Here is a 26,863-nt window from a genome sequence, read left to right on the forward strand (position 1 = left end):
GGAGCTCCTGTAGGCCACCTACGCACATTCGCTCACTCTCAAAATTATTTCAGCATCCAAACCTCAAATATGCGCTGTGCTCTCGCAATTTGATGAATGAAAATAGACATCTGTTACAAAACACCTACGTGTAATGAAATTCTGGCATTGTCATTAGGCCTACACTTGTAGCCTGAATTGATGCATCCACAGTTGTCCACGTGCGCCTCGATCTCTGCCATTCATCTCCGCCTTGTCTGCATGCTAGTCTCGGCCACTCATCTCTGCCTTGACAAAATGTAAGTGTTCTCAAACCACAATGCAATTTGGAGAGTATACCACCCGGTTTCCAGTCAATCCGCTAATTTGTCATGTGGCTGACCTGCTGTAATGGTGTAATAGCCATGAGTTTTTTTGGGCACGTTGTATTAATTGTGGTAGGCTCACGTTTTACCGCCGTATCCCCCGCTATTTATTTTACCGGGTCGCTGTACCAGACCCTGCTGTCTTACTTCCATGTTCAATCTCAATGTCAATCTCGTTATTGGAGCTACTAGCCACAGCATCGTCAGACTGCATCGGGATGGGTGTATATGAAGGATCAGAACCCTGACTGGACCTTTGGTCCTGGTCAAAGTTCTGACTAGTGATCCGGTCCTGGTTGGATCCAGGGACAGACATCCTTAAGTTTGAAGCCGTACAGAAGGACCAGTAGAATGAGGAGAATGATGATGACAACTCAGTCCGAACATCTCTTATGCACTCTGGACATACTTTAGTAGTACCAACCTGCAAACGGCCATCGGGTCCTAATGGCCTGGTACTCAGGGCTCTATTGTCCCTCTAACCATTTTGACATCAATGGAAATGCTATCGAAAATAACATCAAACACATCATCAACACATCATGCATTCAAAACTCACCTCAATGTGATAATCATTTTGAAGAAAAAAGTTCAACAGCAGGTTGATACTGAGTAAAACGTGGTTGTTCTGGATGTTGTTTCTAAGCCTAATACCCTGACTACACCGCTCGCGTCACGTGCGTGAACGTTGCAAAATACATTTAGGAATCTGTTATTCAATTATTGCACCCACACTGCTTGTGTCAACGAGCGTCTGCGTTGCCAAGGGCTAAAATAGAAGTCATTCCTATTTCTGACGCAGATCGCGCTGCAAGTCCTGCCTCTCCCATCTACTCATTGGTTTATAGAAGGAGGTACCCACGTGCCATCTCCTCATTGGTTATACCCACATCGGTGATTGAAAGATGAACTGTTGTGGTAATACTATGAAAGTTTAGATGCCAATCACCATATAAGTTCAACAATGAAAACGCCTGGAAGGAGGAGATATGACTAGAAACGATTCGGTTGACCGTTTTTATGTGTGGATTTATTGTCGGAGTAGAGGACCTTGTGCATTTCAGGTAAAATAACAACCTAATGTTTAGATCCTAGGACAAATTAGCTAGCAACAGCAAGCTAGCTAAATAGGACAAATTAGCTAGCAAGTGCAAGCTAACTAGCTAAATTGCCATAAATGTTTAATGCTTTTCGACCTGTCCCCAAATTAATGTCATTGGTTCAGAGTTTGTTTTGATATTTTAACCTGCGTGTCGTGATCGCCTTTGGTGTAGGGGGACAAAATAAATGTATGCACGATGGCGCACGCCCGCAGCGGTTTGGGTTCCTTCCGTGTAGTAACTAAATGGACAGCGCTTTCTAAGGTGATGATTAATTCAAAACACTCATACGCATATCAAAGCTTATGCATAGGGTTATGAGCCCAAGCCCGAACTACCCATGGCAGAACATAAAACAAATCTGCTTTAAGATGTCTTTGGTACATGATTAGTCTAGCCCATACTCCAAAATGAAACAAATTTGAGTAATTGCCTTTGAGTGTGGACTGTATTATTATGCATACTGGATGGACTGGTTACCTTATACTATGCTCCAAATTGTCTATCCCCTAGTCTCTGAGAAAGTATAGCCCTAGGTGATGCTGTTGGTTAATTGATTGTGCAGAGCGGCTATCAGTTATATTTTCATAATTAATTGGTTACACATTACCTTCACCTATACAGAATATCTCACCACCATGTTTCCATCTCCTCTCTCCTTTATTCCTTTCTCGGGCACACAGAGGGGCTGTCAACAGTTTAGTGAAATATGTTTCATTGCGAAAACAGATTTCACTTGGTTTCCCAAATTAAGCACTGGGTAGCTGCAGGAACAGGCTTGGAGAGCCTATTGCCTGAAGTGAAATAAGTGTTCTTATATTTATTTCTCATCTGCTCATATTAAGCACAGCTCTCCTATAAAACTGAAGTAGCTTACCCCGCATCATTAAAAAATATGTTTTGATATCTAAGACATTGTAAGGTTTGTGTCATTCACACCTAAAGTTGCCAAATAACTCTAAATCTAGCGTATAGGATCTGTTTCAAATTACACCTGACATAATATGTACACTCGCTCCAGAATGGGAAAAATATCCTTTCTATATTCTTCTCACTATTAAACGATTTAATATAAAATAATGGCACGGGACTTATAGCTTATAGATTGTCAGCTAAATGAACATGCCTACAGCCTATGACATGGTGCATTGCCAGATAACATACAGTAGGCCAACTCATATTCTGAAATACATTTTCTTCAAATCATAATGTTTATTTAGACCTGACTAAAATAAATCATGGATTTGTTGTGATTGTATATTCAATTGATTTATTATACTTTTTTAAATGAAGATGTTGCAATGGTGCATCAGCGGCTTGTGTGGAGGCCTGGTGATGCTAAATATGTTTATGTTAATTAACTGTCATTTACCATGAGACCGGCAGTCTTTTGCATGACAATAAACGGCTGAAAAATTGTTGATACAGTTGTTGGTTACCCAGCTAGCTAATTTGAGCCATATTAGCATTGCTATGAAGTCAGTGAAAACACAAAACAAGACATGTTATCCAAGAACAAGATGAAACTAGCTGAAACTAGTCACATACGATTCCCCACATTGCAGTTTCTTGCCGTTGTTGGTAGCCATCTGGCCATCCAGAATCACAACAACTCACAGACTTTTGCCCCGTTGAAGCGTGCGCATAGGTTTCGTGACGTTGTCAGCTAGCCCACCTATACCTTTTGCACTTCCAGAATGAGTCTCCTCCTCCCTGTATGTCACATTTTAGAGGGACAGTCTGTTGAATATCTGTAGCCAGTTATGATGCAGGGTGAGAACAGCCTTGAGTGTGTCCAGAGTAGATGTGTATGCTCACTAAGAGTAGCAGAGTGAAGTGTGTTCCATCTTGCCATGCCAGTGAGTAACTCGTTAGCCCATGTTAACGACTTCCTGTATACTGAAACTCTGATCCGTGCCTCAATCAATCACAACACGGCCATTTCCGAGAAACAAGCCCTTGCACAGTTTCACTGTCACACCTTCAGTACTATGAATTATGTATACAAGGCTGCAGTGATGGTGCATAACCAACTCCTATGGGGGTTGCCATCTGTTACAGATACTGTACATTGTGGATGGTAGTTAGCTGAAGCAAGCTTAGTGTCGCGCTATGAATGTCTGAGGCCGATGCTATTTGTCCATATTGAAAGCCACTTGAATGATACTGCACTTATGCATTGAGGCTATATAATCTTGGCATGCATTTTTCCATGTTTAAAGGACTGCAATTGACCCCTAAAATAAAGCTTGTTTTATGGCTCTGAATGCACGTTCAGCATGCAGTCAAGGCTAAAGGCCACATTTCGGGTAGCTAGTGCTCTTAAATCGTATCCAGATTGACAGAAGGGTGAGGGTTATATGAGGGTTATATTCATAATAACTTATCTATCTAAATACACTTGGAGTAGCATTAGCTACGGGCTCCCGAGTGCAGCAGCGGTCTAAGGCACTGCATCTCAATGCTAGAGGCATCGCTACAGACCCTGGTTAGATTCCGGGCTGTATCACAACCGGACGTGATTAGGAGTCCCATAGGGCAGCGCACAATTGGCCCGGCGTCGTCCGGGTGAGGGTTTGGCCGGGGTAGGCCGTCATTGTAAATAAGAATTTGTTTTTAACTGATTTGCCTAGTTAAATAAAGGTGAAATAAAAAATAGCTACATTGTCAATAGGCAATGCAATCTAGGTAACTAGCTAGAAACAAAAGTATAATTTCATATTCGAAAAATACAATATCAAGAGTGCTGATGGATCAACCAGTCAATCAAGAGCATGTTGGTTGATAATTTGTCACTAATGTCCTTTTCAACCCTTTGTTTATTTTTCTGGGGCTGTAAAGACTTTGGGCGGTGCTAGGCCACAGGCCCCCGGAACCAAGATTCCCGCCAAAACCCCAGCTCCAGGTATGTAGCTAGCTAGCCTGCAATGTGCAGCACAAAAAGCATTATTGACAAACCTCTGATTATGCCTAATGTATGCTGTTTATTTTTGTGATACAGCAAGTGGCAAGAACAAAGGTAAATCGAAAAATGTATTCATTTTATTGAACCCATTAGTTTAATCAGGACTAGCCTTCAGTTGTTTCTTTGTACGATCTTTCACTGGCCTTGCAATAACTGTACATTTACGGTCTTCAAAAAAGGCTCACTGTACCCTTTCAATACTCTCTAAAGACAACACCAGTGGACAGAGCAGCCCTGGTACTCCCAAGTCTCCCTCCAGCAAGACTCTTCCCGGAAAGCCCTTGGCTGTGGCCACAAACCAGGTGAAAAAGGTTGCGGTGGTGCGCACCCCACCCAAGTCTCCTGGCTCTCTCAAGAGCCGCGCCCCTGCACCCCTCACCGCAGCGGCCCCCTTGCCGGACCTGAAGAACGTCAGGTCCAAGATCGGCTCCACAGACAACATCAAGCACCAGCCTGGAGGAGGAAGGGTAAGTTCGGGCTCTATTTGGTGTTACTACATGGCAATGTGCCTCACACAACCTTGATATTCCATTCCTCTCATCCACTGTCTCTTCATCTGCTTTAGTGTTTTACACAGTGATGGAAGCTCTCACTCCGATGACTAACTGTTGCGTGGCTAGTCGTTGTTGTTTTGAGAGATTTCTTTTATCCGTCTCAGACAGCTCACTTGAATTAGTGTAGAGTCCTCTGCTTTGAATCCCTTGAAGGATAACAGTCTCTTCCCCTACCTCTGCACTTTTCCAGGTACAAATAATTGAAAAGAAGATCGACTTAAGCAATGTGCAGTCTAAGTGTGGCTCCAAAGACAATATCAAACATACACCCGGAGGTGGAAATGTGAGTAACTAAGGGATGAACTCAACACCTGAGTCTTGAGTCTCTCTACAGTTATGATCATCGAAGCAACCTTTTAAAAAAATTGGAAATGTCCTACCCCATCTTTGCTGGCTCTCATGTCATTCCTCATCACAAGCTTAATTATCATAGGTGCACAAACTCTACAATGTACTCCTTTAAAGGATTAAGTGAGTCAAAATGTCTGCCCTATGCTTTCATCCCTACAAGCGGTCAGATTCTACCTTTCTTTTGGTATGGTCCTCATCTGCAGCCTCGCTGCATTTGACTACTCAAGGCTAATACTCCTTTTCCTTTACTTCTACTTTCAGGTCCAAATCCTCGAGAAGAAGTTGGACGTAAGCAATGTCCAGGCTCGTTGTGGATCCAAAGCCAACCTGAATCACACTCCTGGAGGAGGCAGGGTGAGTAACAAAACATTATTCACAAACCTGATCGTTTCTGTTCCATCACTGCCCCGTCTTTTTGACCCTGAGGGAATCATGATAAAAGAGAGGAGAATAGTGCAATAATCAAATATGCGAACATCTCCCAATAACAAGCAATACCCTGTAGTATCATTAGCAGGCAGCAGCTACTTAGGGGTCGATAAATATTTTATAACTCGTTAAAGGGCGTCATGAAAGCTTCTGTGGATACTTTATATTGACTATTAAAAGTGTTAATGAAGGACAACATTTTTTAACAATTTTATTTGTTGACAGGTACCATTATCTAGCGTGCACAATTTGGCACATAATGTTTTGATTTAATTTTCTGGTTGAAAAGACATTATAATAACCAGATTGCATCCAACTGGTTTCTGTTATAACCAGGTACAGTAAAGGTGTATTTCCCATGAGGTATTGATCTCATGAAAAATACATCTTGTTTGGTTGTTATCTGGTCAGATCACAATCAGAAAAATACATATTTTCTGGTTGCCGAACATTTGTTTAAACGTCCTAATACAACAAGTATACAACTTAAAGACATAATAAAATGTAAATTCAACCAGTTGTGCCCACTGGGTAGGTCATTCATGAGAACAGATTTCACTACCTCAGTCTTCCACTCCTGCAGCCTTGCTGCTTTGGATTACTCCAACATAATGGTCTCTTTCCTATCCCTCTATACCTTTATCTTTCAATGCAAGCCTACTAGAAAGTGTGTGCCCCCCAGGCGTAGAGGGAAGCAAAAGTAATTCCGCTACCTAAGAATAGTAAAGCCCCCTTTACTGGCTCAAATAGCCGACCAATCAGCCTGTTACCAACCCTTAGTACATTTTTGGGGGAAATTGTTTGGCCAGATACAATGCTATTTTACAGTAAACAAATTGACAACAAATGTTCAGCATGCTTATAGTGAAGGACATTCAACACGCACAGCACTTTCACAAAACGTATGCGTTATGGCTTTTCACTGCCTGCTATATTGTGGATAAAGAGTTACCTGTCTAACAGAACACAGTTCTTTTAAAGGAAGCCTCTCCAACATAATCCAGGTAGAATCAGGAATTACCCAGGGCAGCTGTCTAGGCCCATTACGTTTTAACATCTTTACTAATGACATGCCACTGGCTTTGAGTAAGTGTCACTAGTGCCACTGGTGTCTATGTATGCAGATGACACAACACTACATGTCAGCTACTACAGCGACTGAACAAAGAGTTGCAGTTAGTCCTCAATTTTTCTAAAACTAAAATCATTGTTTTTGAGACAAATCATTCCCTAAACCTCAACTAAATGTTGTAATAAATGTGGAAATTGAGCAAGTTGAGGTGACTACACTGCTTGGAGTAACCCTGGATTGTATACTTTTATGGTCAAAACATATTGTTACAATAGTTGCTAAGATGGGGAGAAGTATGTCAAAAATAAAGCACTCCTCTACCTTAACAGCCCTGTCACCAAGGCAGGTCCTGCAGGCCCTAGTTTTGCCGCAACTGGACTACTGTTCAGTCGTGTGGTCAGGTGCCACAAAAAGGGACTTAAGAAAATTGCAATTGGTTCCGAACAGGGTAGCACGGCTGGTCCTTGGATATACACAGAGAGCTAATATTAATAATATATTTAACTAGGCAAGTCAGTTAAGAACAAATTCTTATTTTCAATGACCGCCTAGGAACAGGGGGTCAACTGCCTTGTTCAGGGGTAGAATGACAGATTTTTACCTTGGGGATTCGATCTTGCAACCTTTCGGTTACTATTTCAACACTCTAACCACTCGGCTACCTGCTGCCCAATATGCATGTCAATCTCTCCTGGCTCAAAGTGGAGGAGAGATTGACTTCATCACTACTTGTATTTATGAGAGGTATTGACATGTTGAACTAATGGTGCACAGCTCGGACACCCATGCATACCCCATAAGACATGCCACAAGAGGTCTCTTCACAGTCCCCAAGTCCAGAACAGACTTTGGGAGGCACACATTACTACATAGAGCCATGATTACATGGAACTCTATTCCACATCAAGTAACTGATGCAAGCAGTAAAATTAGATTAAAAAAACAGATAAAAATACACCTTATGGAACAGTGGGGACTGTGAAGCAACACAAACATAGGCACAGACACATGCATATACATACACACTATACACGTACAGATGGATTTTGTACTGTAGATATGTGGAAGTGGTGGAGTAGGGGCCTGAGGGCACACAGTGTGTTGTGACATCTGTGAATGTATTATAATGTTTTTAAAATTGTATAAACTGCCTTCATTTTGCTGGACCTCTCGAAGTGTAGCTGCTGCCTTTGACATAATAAATACAAATAAAAATACCTTTGTACTTTTCCAGGTAGAAATACTTGATCAGAAGATCGACTTTAGTAATGTCCAGTCTAAGTGCCGCTCCAAAGACAATATCAAACATATACCTGGAGGTGGCAATGTGAGTAACTAAGGGATAAACTCAACACCTCCTGCATCTTGAGTCACTCTAGAGTTTTGATCATCGACGCAAACGTTGGTAAAAAAAAAAGTTCCTGAAAAGTTCCTTTCCTTCTCTACTGGTCCCTTGTCATTACCTGCATCTTGAGTCACTCTAGAGTTTTGATCATCGACGCAAACGTTGGTATTTGTTCCTTATATTACCTACAACCAGTCTAATGTATTTTTTTTATACGGAGTTCTGGTTTCGCCTCCTTTACCATGGTCCTCATACGCAGCCGTGCTGCTTTCTGATTGCTCAAGGATAACAGTCTCTTCCTACATCTGCATTTTTCCAGGTGCAAATACTAGAAAAGAAGGTGGACGTAAGCAATGTCCAGTCTCGCTGTGGCTCCAAAGATAATATCAAACATACACCCGGAGGAGGCAATGTGAGTAGGCCTTACTAAAGGGTCGAACCCACGGCTCCCTGCAGAAACCGCTTTTGCCAAAGCCCTTCCCTTTTCCAGTGGGATAATTTGCATCTGCACTAAGGAACTAGTCAAACACCTTTGCACGGAAATCCCTGCCTCGATTGTGTTAATCTGTCCCAATCTGTGTGACTACAACTCTCCCACTACTACAACTGTGAGATATTAATATGTTGCGTTAACAAGTGGTCATAAAGCCTCTATCAACTGTCATGAGCGTGTCATATGCTGTACATAATTATAACAATAGATGTTGGTGAAATGGTCCAACACTTTTATTTTGCATGCAGTGGTACGCAACAGGGTTAGGTGTCTATTCCATTTCAATTCAGCCAATTCTGGAAGCAAACGCAAATGTCAATATTCATCATTAAAATTTGAATTTCAATTCACTCCCTGAATGTACCCCAACCCTAGCTAGCTGACCTAAATTGCTGTTTGTGTCAGGACCCTGTTACATCATATGGCATCAGCTGCAACCACCAAGGAAATCTTATGCAATGCTCATGACAACCTAAAGTAGGCTTAATGATGTTTCTCCCCACCCCCCTCTAGAGAATATGTGTACCTGTGTTTTTCTGTGTTTGCCGATTTAAATAATGTCAAACTTTACCTTTAAACAAAATGCATGGAGTACCTGGACGGGTACTTAATAAGTGGGACCGAACTGATCAGCTGAGTTTTGTAGTGTACTTTTTTTCCTAAAATGAAAAATACTTGCAAATGTCAAGCACACAAGCATCAAATGGGACAGAAGCCACCCTTAATGCCCATTAACAAAAGTGTGTCTGTCCTATGCTTCTGCTTGGAGTTGCCAGCCTATTGTAGTGAACAGCAAATAAGTGACCTCATTCAAGCGAGACAAAGAGCTTTGTGTCGAGAGACACCAGCCGGGCCCTTCACTCCGGGCTGCATGTGATGAGGTCATCAGATCCAGGGCTTGGATTGTGAAACTTGACTTTTGAATCTAAAAGCAACTTTAACCCTTTTGGATATAAACTTGACCAAGTCAAATGGCAATGTACTGTATAATATATACATGTAGCAATTCGAAATAACAGCAATGTCTAAATTTGAGATATCGCTACAAAGTTTGCATTTTAAATGAATGCCGGCATAGAATGTGAGAATACTTAATGAACTGAAAACACTATTTAAAGTATTCATTGAGTTTCAAATGATACAGTTAAATCAGCACGGGGATCTTGACTTTGAGTCAATCGGTATTGTCCAGTAATAGTGTGTATCTTGTTAACAGTGTTTTACTCTCCCCAACGACCACCTGAATTACACTAACAGGCCAATGCAGAGGGCAAGGTCCTATGTGGTTGCATGCATCACAAGATCAACATCACCAATACACATTTCTCCTTCACTTGGAGGAAACATTTCATGAAATGATATGTATCGATTTTTTTCTGTTTTTTTTTGTTTTCTATCCCTGCACAGGTTCAAATAGTCCACAAAAAGATTGACCTGAGCAATGTTAAATCAAAATGTGGTTCTACAGCCAACATCCACCACAAGCCAGGTAGGTCTTAAACGTAAAGGGACATTACACTACAAAATGAAAGTTTGTCATTTTTTTTCAAGACTTCAAAAGTAGTCTTTCCCTCCCCAGTGACGTGTCCAGAACATTTAGAATGGGATGGCCAAGGTGGGGGACAGACCCAGTTTAGGGGGTCCATAAAATGTTAAACCTTAATTGATGCAAGGTGGATTTTTTTTCTTCCCAATACAGTGATGGTGGTTCAACACGTTAACGCTTAGGTTTGGTCTCTTCAAAACTTCCATCGGTAGATTTAGTTAAACGTTTTGCTTGCTCAATGAAAGATCTCTTTTTGAACATCTCTTTTTTTTATCTTGAAAGGTGAGTGTCATTTTAAAGCGGCGCTTGATTTCTGATTTCCCAAGTGCAATGCTTTGGGATGGACACCCAATAAGAGAAGACAAAAGATAATCTAAGATGGCGGTATATACAGTACCAGTCAAAAGTTTGGATACATTCAAGAGTTTTTCTTTATTTGGACTATTTTCCACATTGTATAATAATAGTGAAGACATCTACACTATGAAATGGCACTTATGGAATCATGTAGTAACGAAAAAAAGTGTTAAACAAATACACTATATTTTAGATTCTTAAAAGTAGCCACCCTTTGCCTTAATGACAGCTTTGCACACTCTTGGCATTTTCTCATCCAGCTTCACCTGGAATGCTTTTCCAACAGTCTTGAAGGAGTTCCCACAAATGCTGAGCACTTGTTGGCTGCTTTTCCTTCACTCTGCGGTCCAACTCATCCCAAACCATCTCAGTTGGGTTGAGGTCAGGTGATTGGGGAGGCCAAGTCATCTGATGCAGCACTCCATCACTCTCCTTCTTGGTCAAATAGCCCTTACACAGCCTGGAGGTGTGTGGGGTCATTGTCCTGTTGAAAACAAATGATAGTCCCACTAAGCTCAAATGACATGGGATGTCGTATCGCTGCAGAATGCTGTGGTAGACCTGCTTGTTAAGTGTGCCTTGAAATTCTAAATAAATCACTGACAGTGTCACCAGCAAAGCACCCCCACACCATCACACCTCCTCCATGCTTCACGGTGGGAACCACACATGCAGAGATTATCCGTTCACCTACTATCTCACAAAGACAGAGCTTAGAACCAAAAATCTCAACTTTGGACTCAGACCAAAGGACAGATTTCCACCGGTCTAATGTCCATTGCTCGTGTTTCTTGGCCCAAGCAAGTCTTTCTTCTTATTGGTGTCCTTTAGTAGTGGTTTCTTTGCAGCAATTTGGCCATGAAGGCCTGATTTCACGCAGTCTCCGTTGAACAGTTGATGCTGAGATGTGTCTATTACTTGAACTCTGTGAAGCATTTATTTGGGCTGCAATCTTGAGGTGCAGTTAACTCTAACTTAACCTCTGCAGCAGAGTTAACTCTGGGTCTTTCTTTCCGTGGCAGTCCTCATGAGACAGTTTCATCATAGCATTGTAGTTTTGCGACTACACTTGAAGAAACTTTCAAAGTTCTTGAAGTTCCAGATTGACTGGCCTTCATGTCTTAAAGTAATGATGGACTGTCGTTTCTCTTTGCTTATTTGAGCTGTTCTTGCCATAATATGGACTTGGTATTTTACCAAATATCTTCTGTATACCACCCCTACCTTGTCATAACACAACTGATGGGCTCAAACGCATTAAGAAGGACATTCCACAAATTAACGTTCAACAAGGCACACCTGTTAATTAAAATGCATTCCAGGTGACTACCTCATGAAGCTGGTTGAGAGAATGCCAAGAGTGTGCAAACTGTCATCAAGGCAAAGGGTGGCTCCTTTGAACAATCTCAAATATAAAATATATTTTAATTTGTTTAACACTTTTTTTGGTTACTACATGACTCCACGTGATTTCATTGTTTTGATGTCTTCATCATTGTTATACAATGTAGAAAATAGTAAAATAAAGTAAAACCCTGGAATGGTGTGTGGTGTGTCAACTTTTGACTGGTACTGTATATTGTTGGATTACTTCATTGAGTAAAAATGTATTTAATAACGGAGCATTTTCTAAAATCCAAAGTTCCATATGTAACTACCAATGGAAGTTGAAAGTTGAAAGTTCTGGAAGTACCGCCATACAAAGGGTCGCTGAAAAGTTGCTGAGGGTGCTTTTCATATTGCATATTACATTACAATTCTGTAGCTCTAGCTAGCTCTTTTCTGTAGCTCTAGCTAGCTCACATCCAGTGGGCTGGGCACCAGCGAGCTGACTGGAGGACACAGAGGAACAACAATTGGTTTACAGATAGGTCAATCATGGTAGCTGTAAATGTCTTTTTTTTAAACAATTGTATCATTTTGTCATTTCTGTAATAAGGTGGTGGGAATGTTGAGATCAAATCTGAGAAATTGGATTTCAAGGTCCAATCAAAGATCGGCTCCATGGACAACATTGGGCACGTGGCCGGAGGTGGACAGAGGAGGGTAAGACGACGACAACCATCATTCTGGAACATCCTTATACACTGGCCCTTAGGGGAAAAGCAGCTATGTCCCTGGATTACACATCTAATATCAGTGATATGTTCTTCATCTTTTCCCTCTGTCCTGAAGAACTTCTCTACTGCTTGCTCTGAGCTGTTTTATGGCGTAGCCCCCGATATGGAATACCTTGCTTGGCAAATGCTCTGTGAAAATCAGTATTGATCAAGGCAACCGTAACATGGCAAGGAATGGAAATGCATCCTTGTTACAAAGTACCGATGCAAAATATTTTCTTTATGAATCACGCATACTAACATAGCGCTGTGGGGTCCCATGGCTGAACTGACAGAGATTGCTGCTCCAGACATAGACCAACAGAGTTGTTGTTAGCTTGTTCTTGCATTAGGCTAAATACATGCGCAGTATGTACTTTTAATACTTCAAAGTACCAATGATTGTCCACGTTTGACCTTTAAGAGCACTAGGAATAGTGAGTGGTCTCATTGAAAATAGGCTAAGGCTGCATTGGACCCCTGGGTGACTGTGGCTGCCTAACCGCCTGCTCTCCTTCTCTCATCCGTTCTCCTCCCATGTGTACTTCATCGCACCGCTACGTGTTAACACCCATGATCTTTAATCCTGGCTTCCTGGGCCCAATCCCAAATCCCTAGACCCAACACCCTATGCACTTATGTACATCTCAGAGGGTTTAATTGGTACAAGTAATATGGTGGCCTATTAAAGGGCAAGATGCAGCTATGACTATATTAGTTGCACCTGTCAAATCCTTTCAGATCTCCACTAGGGTGCAGGAGTCCATTTGGGATTGAGTGCTGCTTTTCTTGTCTAAGCTAACTAGGTTCCCCCCTCTGCCACATTAGTAAAATCACAGCTATAGAAAGCTTCTTGCCCTGTTCCCATTCCATGATTTATTTTCATCCAACTATATATTTTGTCACTTACATCACCTGGCACTTGGTTTGTTTGTGAGCATTATTATAATTTATATTTTTTTCCCCCATCACATGTTTTTGTTGCTTTTTTTTGTCACCCCCCCCCCCCCCCCCCCCCCCATTGCTGGGTGTCCTCTGTAGAAAGAGAAGGGAAAGGAAGCTGGAGACAGCCATAAAGACAGCCCATCAAACAAGGGCACTGCTGTCACCCCCCCACAGTCACCCCAGCCCCTCCCCTCAGCACCCATCACACCCATCCTGATGAACCCGCTCATAAAGATTGAGGACTCCAGTAAGTACACCACATCCACCGGTGCCAAGCAGGGAGAGTGCGTGGAATGTTGTGTGTACACTGCAGTATATCTTGGATATTGAACATTTATAACGCATCCCTGTCAGGGTAAATGGACACCATTTTCAAAATGTAGACACCAAATTTCAGGAGCAGGCAGCTCACATCTAATGCTTCAATTAACCTCTTTACCAGCATACGGTGACGTAATATTATCAGAATATGTCACGAAACCCCCCGGTACTGATGCTCATTCTGCAATTTGGCCAGAAAATACATTATTTTGCCCTTGAAAGTTACAGTACGTGGATGAGATCAGCATAATCAAATAAAGGAGTCCGGATGTCCATCCAGAATGCATAGCGTTTCCACTATTTACCTAGTCTTAATAGGAAACTTTGTCGTAACAATGTGTAAGTTCTGTTACTTCAAAGATTTTAACGGAATTGGTCATTTATTAGAATACATACCTAATATTTTATCTACCATAAAGTGCAACCAATACCTCAGTGTGTAGAGTTGTCGATTGCGGCTGGTGTCCAGTAAGGCAGTCACATTGTTTTTGTCACTGCTCATGTTTACTGTTTGTTTAACTTGTGATCTGCAACAAAATACAGCAACTGTACATTTGCTAATACTGTCCTATCATTCTGTATATTGTCTATAGTACATGAAGATTATGTGTAAAGTCCTTTTTCTATATTCTGCCTGTTTTGTCTATTACTACCAGTACCACGTCAGTAAGTCAAATTCCGGGGGTGAAAATGTACTTGTAAAAGTGATTCTGATACCTTATGATGTACCCTCTCTTCGATCGGCAGATTGAGAGCCACAAGCTGACGTTCCGTGAGACGGCCAAGGCACGCACTGATCACGGGGCCGAGATTATCTCCCTGGAAGACGACCCCCTGTCCCACCAGCTCAGTACCTTGTCCTCCTCCGGCTCCATCAACATGGCTGACTCACCGCAGCTCTCCACACTCGCTGACCAGGTATCTGCCTCTCTGGCCAGCCAAGGCTTGTGATTGGCTTGGTGGCACACGATGGCCGACCGGAAGTCTCCTGACCGACCACACTACTTTGACCGCCCACGTCAGAGGAGTCATGACGCCTGTCGCCTTCCTCCTCCTTTTCACAGGACTTTTTTAGCTATACCCATCACTGTTTCTCTTCCATCACCGACTGTTCTTCTTCATGATGCATTTATTGTTAGAAAAGAGGTCTTTTAAAAAAAAAAAGAGATTCAAGTCGGTCAAGTTAGATGATTTAATTTCTCTCTTGATCTATTTTTGTTGTCATTATTTGTACCGGTTGTATAAATGGCCCTTTTTAAGAGTTTAAAGAGAACAAACACCCAAACAAACCCAGAATCCTACAAGTGTTTCTGGACATTTTATTTGAACTTTGAACCCATATTTAATTCACTTTAACTCGATAAATCATTTTACTGTCACAATGACTGCGATTCGAAGCCCTTATTTTACAAATGTCCATTTTTGATGTGCAAATGATCTGTGATGGCTGTCTCCTGAATGGCTTTTTTGATACATGGAAAACAAGGGGTTTGAGAGAAGTGGGCCCCCCCCTTCTACAATGTGTTGAACATAAGAAAACGCATCCTCCATTTACAGGGTAGTATGAGGCAAAGAAGTGAGGAAAGGTGGGCTCATGTAGCAAAAGCTCTCATTCAGACAGTGAAATGCTTTTAGACCTCCCTAACTTGCTGTCTGCTTTGGGTGCCTCTATACACTGCATACCAAGGTAGTATAGTTCAGAGGTAAACATTTTCCTTCATGGACAAAAGAAGAGGGATACAGAATGTTTAGCGTAGAAACCTTGGTTTGTGTTGGGCACACACTTTTCTATTTGTATTCTGTGGATATGACATGTATTTGATATGGAAACATTTGTATCGGGCCTGCTACTGTCAGTGTTAATTTATTTTCAATATTCTGTTATGGCTCTATTGTAAATGCGCTTCAGCTTTTGTCTTATGCGGTGTGGCAGTTTACATTTAACATATATAGGCTACTAGTGACAAAATATTTGTTAATGTTTAAAGATGACATGAATTAGAGGGGAATACTGAATACTGAATGACTAAATTAACAGGCTTAGCTATGCCAGGCAAATTGTCTAACCAATTATGGGTTGTGTCGTTTAATGTAAGACACGTAATTTCAGTCAGGACTGAACTTCTCACTAATTTGGCTTCAGATCACAGTAATGCAGAAGTTGGTAAACTCACCCATTTTTATTCTTTTTATGACCGACGCTTTCTGAACTTTTAATTTCATTGACATGGCTTTGTAAAATGTATAAGATAACTGCCTCATCAGTTGAGCAGCTAAGTACTAGAACCAAAAGTCAATGCAAAATACTGAAAAAACAGGCAGTCAAAGGAAAGTCAAAACAGAGAAATTGCTGAAGTGACATGAAGAAATCGGTTACATTTATCATAAACTCTGCAGCACATGTAGTCAAATTAACATAAAAACAAGCAGAAAAAAATTGCTTGATATTAAAGATATTAAAGGTAGACTCAGCAATATGACATCATCATTCAGTGGGGCAACTTCCTGCTTACACACAATTCTGCCCGACTACATTGCAGACGCCTGCCAAATCTCACAATGCTTGGATTGGTGTTAACTATCAGCTAAAACACATCATATGATTTAGCAATCTGGTGTCCGACTGCACAGTTGATGATGTGGCACGCAAACATTGGTTGATGCAATCCAACGCCTGAGCAGGCGAGCACAACCAATATAGTGCGTTCAAGAAAATCAGAAAAGAACAGACTGGGAAGAATCTTGACGTCAGTAATCTTCAGGTCAGACAAGTCGGAGCTCTAGGATGATGCCCGAGATTCTGAATTGTAATTCCGAGTTGGATGACCGTCCGTTCAAAACTATTTTTCCCAGTGAGAGCTGTTTTTCCCCCAGAGTTCTCAGTTGTCTTGAGTGCACTAAAGTCGGAGATTTCCTTGTTCAGAGTTGGCTGGAACGCACCAAAAGCAGCAACTCCAGTCGCCAAGACTGCCCCTATTGGTTCTTTCAGGTTTGCACCCTCCCTTGAGGTATGTCCACATTGGGAGGAGACAATTTGCTGTTTTGGCAGATTAGAATTATGTTAATTGATTTTTGTAAGCAGGAAGTTGCCCCGCTGTATGTGATGATGCCATGTAGCTCACTCTACTTTTTACCCTAAAATGTTTAACCATCTGTCACATGGAGAAACGTACCTTTCGGATATATTTAGATTTAGGCCTACTAATTGCCTGCGCACGAGCATGCTCGTCACACTTTCCTCAACTTGTCTCACGGGTTATAAAGCTATGGTCCTTTCCCTGGAACGTATACGACGGAAATGTACGAAACTCTCTCACACGCTCAAATGGATAAGTGTTTTATCCTCATGTAAACCCACCGTGGTTCACCAATCACCACTATATTATTCTCGTCATTGATTTGCCTTCATAACTCCGAGCCAACATACCATCTTAAAAGTCCTTGCATGCATTTCATGTAAGAGTAAGCGGTCTGCCTCTCCTTTTACACTGTGCTTTCATTGTACCTCCTGTAACATCTGCTTTGTCTATATAAGGATACATGTAGGTATTAGTGCGAGGGAATAGAACCTAAAAGGCAACCCTTTCCTTTATGTGGAGATTAAGGCGCATTGATAACATTATACGACTAACCCAGTGTGTGTGTTTGACTTGTATTGCCAATATATATTTCATTGAGGACTCGGGAACTGGCCAGGGCATTTGAGAAAAGGTGTGCTTGCAACACTACAATCTGCATGCTAAATTGTTGGTTACTTTTCATCATAATGGACAACATTTGTTTGAATGTGTTAAATGGGTATGTGCTCTGTGTTCTGTGTGGATTACTGAGACTAATATGTTGGAGGGCAGGTGCTGATAAATTCCAGTACTAACATTATCAGTACTCAAGGGGAAAAGTTGGGGAAAGGTATTTTTTTTGTTTTTTTTGGTGGTCCTCTCCACTGGCCTCTGTTCTGAGGTCAATGGAAAGAGTTTGCAGTAACACATTTCATCGTCATCCTTTTGTTATTTTTGCCGCTGTACAGTTGTGTGGAAAATGTGATTGTTGATATTGTTATTGTGCATTTTATCAATAACTGGTGTATGATGATTCTTGTCGCTGTGAATTTAAAAATAAACTGTTAAACCATGTTTTGTCCTTCGCTCTGAAATCTCCGGTTCACATTATTGACAGCGAAAACATGACACACGTTTGTGATCAACTATCCCTTTAAATTCGCACGGTTGCTTCCATTTTGTGGTTAAGTAGCCCTGAACCCTCTGCAGTCTAAACCCTGTCTAAGCTAACATATGGAATTGTTTTATGAAGGTAATACCAAGGATATTTGAGCTGTTTGATTTTAAATGAAGTACCAAACTGTTCGGGCGTTACAGCCGATTTAGGCTCATGGTCTGACAAACACTTCTCTAGCTCTGCAACCTTTCACCGCAGATGCAGAAGTACAACATCGGTGGATTGAGACGCATCCAAAGCAAAAAACATACCTCTAGCTTAAATTGACGGATCAAATTTTGATCAGGATTTTTTAAAACGCTAATTAGATTTCCGCAGGGCCGTGGAAATCAACGCTAGGTTAAGTCTCAATATGTTCTCCAATACTGAAACGTCAGTCAAACTGACACGACTGCCAGGCAACCCGTTGTGTAGGACACACTTTTCTCTGAATTATGAAGGGTTTACTATTGATTGGTGTATACTAGGAAGTGTTCTAAAATAGGTATGTTATGGAAATATTGCATGTGTACTGAGTCCTAAATTAGGCATTGCAGTCTGGGTGCTGCACGGGGACATGCTTCAGGAAACTCAGATATCGTGCATGGACAGATGTGTCATTAAAATGTTAGAAATCTTATAGGAATAAGAATTCTTACATTTTGTCCTGTGAGATGAAAGGCGTTTTATTATGGAAAATGATGGCATTTTGTCCACTATCAAAGTCTCAGGACAATCAGGTGGAATATGGTGGAATCCCTCCAAGTGGAAGGCAGACTAGAGGAAACGTTTGGCGCAGGCAAAGGGAAAACTGTTCTTGCATGGGAGATCGTTCCACCTACCCGCTTTGGTACCGGCACCTCCACCCCCAGTTTGTGACAAGTGTTCCATTCCTCTCTCATTATTAGGCTTTTTTCGGATTAGAGTTGACCAAGTCCACCTTGGACCTGTCCGATCAAATCCATGCACCTTCCTTGTGGAGGCCGCTCAGCCCATTTCAGTCGGTCCTCTTTGCAGAGTTGCTGATGAACTCGTACTCTTCGGGAACTGTGCACTGAGGCCAGGTTCGTTCTGTTTTTTCCAGGGATTGCAACTCTGCGCCTGCCCAGGTCAATTGTGTGGAGAAGGGCTTAAAGCAGCGGCTGCTGAATAATTCCCAACCACTTTGGCAGGGGTTCTGGGGTTAATATGCATCCTGGTGAGGTAAGGGATTTCCCTGCCTGGCATCTAGTCAGGCTAAGGGTACAGACTAAATTAATAAGCACTGACATGTTTCTCTCTGTCACAAGGTGGGTAAGAGGATGAAGTATGGTCTTAGGGTCTGCACTGCAGCTCTGGGTCTGTGAGAAGAGCTGGGAGGCAGGCAGTAGGTCCTACCCTTTTATCACCCTTAATGAGGGTGGCAGTGGCATGACATCATTGGCAGATGGTTTGTGGACGTGGCACATTCACTAAGCTAAGACAAATTCTGCATCAGTCTTCTTCCCAGGTACATGGTGTATTAAGAAAGTCCAATTGAGTCTTACAAAGAAACATCTGCCTCCTTTATTGCCACAACTCATGTTCAGAAAATGTTAATGACTACAATACTGAACAGCGGAGTTTGAAGCACAGCAGAAATTGCTTTATTATATCTGCTCAGAAAACCTTTTTTTCACCTTCCAAAGAAAAGCATTTCTCATTTACGGTCAACATGCATTCATGAGCGTTAATGGCTATGGTACTTTAGAGGCAAATCCCTTGCAGCGTCTCGATCAGGGATGTACAGTTGAAGTCAGAAGTTTATACACCTTAGCCAAATACATGTAAACTCAATTCCTGACATTTAATCCTAGTAAAAATTCCCTGTCTAGGTCAGTTAAGATCACCACTTTATTTTAAGAATGTGAAATGTCAGAATAATTGTAGAGAATTATATATTTCAGCTTTATTTATTTCATCACATTCACAGCGGGTCAGAAGTTTACATGCTACCAAATACTAATTGAGTGTATTGCCTTTAAATTGTTTAACTTGGGTCAAACGTTTTGCGTAGCCTTCCACAAGCTTCCCAAAATCATTTGGGTGAATTTTGGCCCATTCCTCCTGACAGAGCTGGTGTAACTGAGTCAGGTTTGTAGGCCTCCTTGCTCGCACAAGTTTTTTCAGTTCTGCACACAAATTCTCTATAGGATTGAGGTCAGGGCTTTGTGATGGCCACTCCAATACCTTGACTTCGTTGCCCTTAAGCCATTTTTCCACATTTTGGGAGTATGCTTAGGGTCATTGTCCATTTGGAAAATCCATTTTTGACCAAGCTTTAACTTCCTGATGTCTTGAGATGTTGCTTCAACATATCCACATAATTTTCCTTCCTCATGACGCCATCTATTTTGTGAAATGCACTAGTCCTTCTTGCAGCAAAGCACCCCCACAACATGATGCTGCCACCCCCGTGCTTCACGGTTGGGATGGTGTTCTTCGGCTTGCAAGCCTCCCCATTATCCCTCCAAACATAACGATGGTCATTATGGCCAAACAGTTCTATTTTTGTTTCATCAGACCAGAGGACATTTCTCCAAAAAGTACAATCTTTGTCCCCATGTGCAGTTGCAAACCGTAGTCTAGATTTTTTAAATGGTGGTTTTGGAGCAATGCTACTTCCTTACTGAGCAGCCTTTCAGGTTATGTCGATGTAGGATTCGTTTTACTGTCGATATAGATAATTTTGTGCCTGTTTCCTCCAGCATCTTCAGAAGGTCCTTTGCTGCTGTTCTGGGATTGAAATGCACTTTTCGCACCAAAGCATGTTCATCTCTAGGAGACAGAACGCGTCTCCTGAGTGGTATGACAGATGCGTGGTCCCATGGTGTTGATACTTGCATACAATATTTTTTCTGATGTCTTGGCTAATTTCTTTAGATTTTCCCATGTCAAGCAAAGAGGCACTGAGTTTCAAGGTAGGCTTTGAAATACATCCACAGGTACACCTCCAGTTGACTCAAATGATGTCAATTAGCCTATTAGAAGCTTCTAAAACCATGACATCATTTTCTGGAATTTTCCAAGCTGTTTAAATGCACAGTCAACTTAGTGTAATGTAAACTTCTGACCTACTGGAATTGTGATACAGTGAATTATAAGTGAAATAATCTCTCTGTAAACAATTGTTGGAAAAATTACTTACAAAGTAATGTCCTAACAGACTTGCCAAAACTATAGTTTAACAAGAAATTTGTGGAGTGGTTGAAAAACGAGTTTTAATGACTAACCTAAGTGTATGTAAACTTCGACTTCAACAGTACGTCATCATTTGATCCGAGTTGACGTCAAGCATTACACAAAGTTGTAGTAAACCCGTGCAATGTTTTCCTATGTGTGAGAAAGTGAAAGAACACTTGACAATTATCCCAAGTTAAACAAATGTTTTAATGGTACTATTTACAAAAACAATTCTGCTTTTGATTAGGTTAACTGCTGCAACAATTGGACCAGTACATTTACATCTTGCTTAAACTACAAAACAAAGTACAGGGATTGAAGGACTGTGGCGTAAAAACAGGTGTAAAATTATACAACCATAGATTTTGCATAGCAATTAGTTACGAGGGGAAATGGTGGTGTGGTTATGACATTGTGGGGTGGCAACACAAAAAAAGCATTCTGCAACAGAGTAGTCTCTTTAGATCGGATCGATCTTAGGGGGGAAGGGGGGGACAAATATTTTCTCAGCATTAGAAATATTCCCTTAACTGTAAAACCTGAGGTCTGGGTTGCTTCTAGCAAAGAGCTGCTACATATGAAACTAGAGAACACACTTTTTCTTGTCAAGTTGAACCAGAAACAACTTAATTATCAACATTAACAAACATTGTCCAATAATTCACCAGCATGTAGCCTAATACCAATGTCCGGAAAACAAAATGAAAAAGCTATTAGCTGTGTGATTTTACCATTTGAAATACATTTTACTATGTTGACATAATACTACACCAATGATAATTTGAGAAAAGGGGAAAGTAAACTAAATCGATATTAGGGTCATCCCTGATCATCATCCACTTCCTTTCCCTGGGTGGCAAGTTCCTGTTCAATTATGTGCTCTGGTGATTTGATTAGCATTAGCATGGTTTAGCATGCAGTAGTGCTCCCTGTAGGTTGGACAAGTGCTTAGGATACCCAGGTTCCTCTCTACCGCAGTCACTCCCGCAAACAAGACAGCGAGAGCTCAGTGGGATCAGAGGCGCCGGGTGCTCTGCAAAGACATTTTCTAAAGGAATGATTACTGTCCAAAACACAAAAAGAAAGACTTAATTGAACAGACGATACAAAAAAAGACAAAAAAAAAGTGTCAGGAAAGGAATGACAAACAAAAAAAGACATGCAACCCAACAAAACTACTTGGCAATGAAAGAAGATGTGCTCCACAATTTCTAATACCCCCACCCCTAGAGGGAAAAAAAAGGACACAAAACATCCCAAATGTACCTGTTAATTTGGGAGTATGAGGATTTTTTTTCTTGTTTTGTTATTTGTCACACCACTAGAAAATGTACATGGGAAATACAAGCAAACTAGTCAATAGAAAAACACCCTTTGGCCATACTTTGAGGAGTCAGCTACATAGTGCGCTACAAGTGTACACGCCACATATGGAACACCACTAAGCCCCATGTACATCGTTTTAGCCTACAACAGAAATCATTTTTGTAACATCAAGAGTGTAGGGAAAGGCTTCCATCTTCCATATAATATTCACTAAAAACTGTGAAATAGTATTAGACTGGTGTTTGAATATCAAACAGGAACCCTTTTAAATAGCCTTTTTTCTCAGTTTGAGGTTCTGCTTGTTAATGCCAGAGAGGGGTAGGGGTTGAGGAAGACCTCGGCCTGTCAGTCATTCATTGGTGGGCATGGCCCTTCTGTTTGGGGGCGTCGTCATCACAAGGCAAGGGGCTGTCTGTGTCATAACCTGTCGACGGGCAACACGAGATGCTGCGCATTCGCGACCGCCTCATCTCATCTTCCCCCTCTACCTCGGGCTCCGGAGCGGGGTCCTCCGGCAGGGGGAAGTTTCGATGCTCCCACGGGGCCACCGTCTGTTCGGGGAAATTATTGGGTTAATTTAAGTACAACTGAATACCATCAAATCAACCATTTGTTAATCAAGTTAAACTAATGATGCAAATTGACAAAGAAATGGTTACTTCTCATTCTTCATGTTCCAACATTTACCAAATGAGAGCTCTTAATGTACAGAAACGTCCTATTCTTCTAGGGACAATATAACCGCTATAACTTTGTGACTGCTTTCCCATGTCCGAATATGTAATCATCAAACTACTGGGCACAGCGACTCGAAGACCAGTCGCTGTTATTCTTCATGTGTGCATGTGTCTGTTACATTCATCCTCACCCTCTCCTCGAAGGTGAAGTCGGGTGTGGAGCAGCGCGTGTCCTCACTGGACAGCAGGCGGTGGGAGTCGCGTGAGCACGGCGTGTGGGGGTTGGAGGTGGCGTCCGGACTTATGGGCGACGCCACGTGGCTGTAGTCGTGCAGCAGGGGGCAGTGTCCAGGGTCAGGGGACGCCGGCTGGGGAGTGGGCGGGTTGGTGCTGCACAGCAGCGGTGTGGTCCTGCCATCCATGGACTTGTACGACCTGAGAGACGGTTGTGGTGTGAGTGGACCGTAGAACACATGAAATGTGCCACAAATGGAGACCAAACCAAACCCTGTTACTACCTACCACTTCTTTAGAGAGCCCTGTCCTTATTTATCAAGTGATCATAACTTTTAGTGGAAAACAACCTTGTAAGGACATTGTTTAAGCCTTTGGATGTATAAGTATATGGATGTGTACAAAACATTAGGAACACTTTCCTAATATTGAGTTGCACCCCATTTTGGGGAACAGCCGCAAATTGTCGGGGCATGAACAATACAAGGTGTGAAAAGAATTCCACAGGGATGCTGGCCCATGTTGACTCCAATGCTTCCCTCAGTTGTGTCAAATTGGCTGGATGTCCTTTGGGTGGTGGACCATTCTTCTCCAAACTGTTGAGCTTGAAAAACCCAGCAGCGTTGCATTTCTACACACTCAAACCGGGTCGCAATTGTATCAAGGCTTTAAAATCCTTTATCCTGTCCCCGCCCCTTCATCTACACCACATATGTCAGAGTCAAGGCCTGTCTGTTCTTGGACAGCAAAGGGAAAGACACAACACAACTCCGAGACGAAATGTTTCTGTGTGAAATGGCTTTTCTGTGTGACATTACGAGTCATCTGAATGCAATAAACTTGCAGCTGCAGGGTCGGGATCGTGTCATCTCTGATATGTACAGTACAGTGAAGGCATTTAAAACCAAACTGACTCTGTGGGAGACGCAGATGCGGAAAGAAAATTTGAGCCACTTTCCCAGCTGCCAGACCATGAAAGAGAAGCTCTCTACCAGTGCGTTCCCGAGCACACAGTTGGCTGATAAAATAGGTATGCTTGCCGCTGACTTTCGACGCCGATTTGCTGACTTTGAAGCACAAAAAAGCAGGTTGGAACTGCTCGGTAACCCATTTGCTGTTGACGTGGAAAGCTCACCACCAAACCTCCAAATGGAGTTGATTGACCTCCAATGCAATGATGCACTGAGGGCAAAATATGCGGCAGTGGGTGCTGCGGAGTTCGCCCGTTTCCTCCCCGGCACAATGCCCCAGCTGCGCATCCAGGCTGCTCAAACGTTGTCTATGTTTGGCAGCACATACCTGTGTGAACAACTGTTTTCTTTGATGAACCTGAACAAAACATCACACAGAAGTCGACTTACTGCTGAACACCTCCACTCAATTCTGAGGATTTCTTCAGCTCAGAGCCTTACCCCGAACATTGATGAACTTGTGGAAAAGATGGGACACCACCAAGTATCACCCTCAACCTCAAACAAGTGAACATTACTGTGCAATCACATATTTAGAGTTTTTACTCAGTTCAAGTTTAAAAGTTAAAATTTAATATTTGTTTTCACTGCATGTTACTTCTCCTTAAACAAAGTGTTGTTTTTGATTAATAGATTTTTGCACTTTATTTTTTTGTATTTCAATCCAATTATATTTTAAAAATATTTCAGTTGAGTGGATGATAGAAAATTGCTATTATTGTTTTTTCTTTGAAGTAAATTTAGCCCACTTTTGCTAAAATAGAAAATATAGTCTACTGATGGTGCCTTGAATACCGGTTTCTTTCATTTAATGTTCATGTTATGGGGATATTTATATAAAGGAAATTTGTCTTTTGTGTCTGTTGAAAATTAAAGATTACTGACAGAGCCATAAGAAAATATTGCTTTATTTATCTGATCATATTGTAATATATTTGTTAGGTTTTCAGTAGGTTCAATTAGGTTCACTAGACTATATGCGTCATTTAAAAAATTTTCAATGAACATTCGAACAGTCCGGCCCTCGTCTTGTAGCTGATTTTTTTATTTGGCCCTCCGTCCATTTGACTTTGACACCCCTGATCTACACTGACAGAAGTGGATTTAACAGGCGACGCCAACAAGGGATCATAGCTTTCACCTGGACTTACCTGAAAGAGCAGGTGTTCCTAATGTGTGTACACTCAGGGCATATTGACAATGTGCAAAGACCCCACTAAAATATTTCCTACCAAATTATGTGTTGACATTAATCAAATAGGTCACAGATGTAGTAAGTAGAGCACATTTATCTAAACTGAGACATATGGCAGTGATGAGGTACTATGCTGTGTATGAGTGTGTGTTGGGTGTACTATAGGCGACCCCTACTGACCTGCTGCCCCTCCTCTTGGCGGGGGCCAGGGCCATCCAGGTCCAGCGGGAACGCTCCTGATCCTGGCATGGCTGGTGGAGTTGGGAGAAGGCCGCGTCGGAGAGGTCCTCCATCTACACACACAGAAATGTGTTATTAAGATGTGACTCCTTGATCCATAAAATCAATCAAATGTATTTATAAAGCCCTTCTTACATCAGCTGATGTCACAAAGTGCTGTACAGAAACCCAGCCTTAAACCCCAAACAGCAAGCAATGCAGGTGTAGAAGCACGGTGGCTAGGAAAAACTCCCTAGAAAGGCCAGAACTTAGGAAGAAAACTAGAGAGGAACCAGGCTATGAGTGGTGGCTAGTCCTCTTCTGGCTGTGCCAGGTGGAGATTATAACAGAACATGGCCAATATGTTCATAGATGACCAGCAGGGTCAAATAATAATAATCACAGTGGTTGTCAAGGGTGCAACAGGTCAGCACCCATTCAGAGTATCTCTACCGAGTTAAAAGAACGGAGCAAGGTCAAACCTTGGTCCTTCAAAATACATGGCAGTTCCCAAAGCAGGGCTTAGGAATGAAGCAACATCTTACCTCTGTGTCGTTCTCCTCTTCTGCCATGGGCTGGGAGAAAATGTCAACTTCCCGCCAGTTGGGGGTGACAATCTCTTTGTATTGTAGTTTCTCTACACGCGTGGTGGCCGCCACTGACATGGGGATCACAATGTTGTTGATGTCAAAGGAGCTCTCGCCTCGCCTCCTACGGATGGGCTGCTGAGGGGGTGCAGAGTTTAAAAATAAAATAAAACCTTTATTCATACAGCTATTTTTACAGTTAATTATGAACAGGTATGGGGGCGTATTTAATGAGGGGAAACGTTCAGAAAAGCGCAGATAGAAATGGAACAGAGCTGATATGAAGCTAAATTCTACATGACCAAAAATCACTTTAT

At 41.9% G+C, this 26,863-nt stretch overlaps 2 protein-coding genes across 23 annotated transcripts in view; one reads left to right on the forward strand and one right to left on the reverse strand.

The window, feature by feature from the left end:
* Positions 1-18,054, forward strand: part of LOC139368237 (microtubule-associated protein tau a) — a 41,523-nt gene extending 23,469 nt beyond the window's left edge. For 16 of the 19 annotated variants that reach the window (XM_071106907.1, XM_071106926.1, XM_071106924.1 and 13 more), the window contains 7 exons: positions 4,286-4,349; positions 4,620-4,876; positions 5,576-5,668; positions 8,480-8,572; positions 10,061-10,142; positions 12,496-12,602; positions 14,669-18,054. In XM_071106907.1, coding sequence (XP_070963008.1) covers positions 4,286-4,349; positions 4,620-4,876; positions 5,576-5,668; positions 8,480-8,572; positions 10,061-10,142; positions 12,496-12,602; positions 14,669-14,872 — 900 coding nt within the window. In that variant the 3' untranslated portion in view covers positions 14,873-18,054. Of the gene's footprint in view, positions 1-4,285; positions 4,350-4,445; positions 4,464-4,619; positions 4,877-5,575; positions 5,669-8,479; positions 8,573-10,060; positions 10,143-12,495; positions 12,603-13,696; positions 13,848-14,668 lie in introns of all 19 variants that reach the window. The other 3 variants (XM_071106917.1, XM_071106911.1, XM_071106912.1) reach the window with 2 other exon arrangements.
* A 3,471-nt stretch (positions 18,055-21,525) lies between these two features.
* LOC139368238 (KAT8 regulatory NSL complex subunit 1a) overlaps positions 21,526-26,863 on the reverse strand; it is a 58,507-nt gene continuing 53,169 nt past the window's right edge. For 3 of the 4 annotated variants that reach the window (XM_071106931.1, XM_071106928.1, XM_071106930.1), the window contains 4 exons: positions 26,505-26,684; positions 25,921-26,033; positions 23,532-23,775; positions 21,526-23,214 (listed from right to left, as the gene is read on the reverse strand). In XM_071106931.1, the coding sequence (XP_070963032.1) occupies positions 23,017-23,214; positions 23,532-23,775; positions 25,921-26,033; positions 26,505-26,684 (735 nt within the window). In that variant the 3' untranslated portion in view covers positions 21,526-23,016. The remainder of the gene's footprint in view (positions 23,215-23,531; positions 23,776-25,920; positions 26,034-26,504; positions 26,685-26,863) is intronic. The other variant, XM_071106929.1, reaches the window with a different exon arrangement.

Source organism: Oncorhynchus clarkii, chromosome 16 (assembly GCF_045791955.1).
Source record: "Oncorhynchus clarkii lewisi isolate Uvic-CL-2024 chromosome 16, UVic_Ocla_1.0, whole genome shotgun sequence".
In the NCBI taxonomy this organism is placed as follows: Eukaryota; Metazoa; Chordata; class Actinopteri; order Salmoniformes; family Salmonidae; genus Oncorhynchus; species Oncorhynchus clarkii.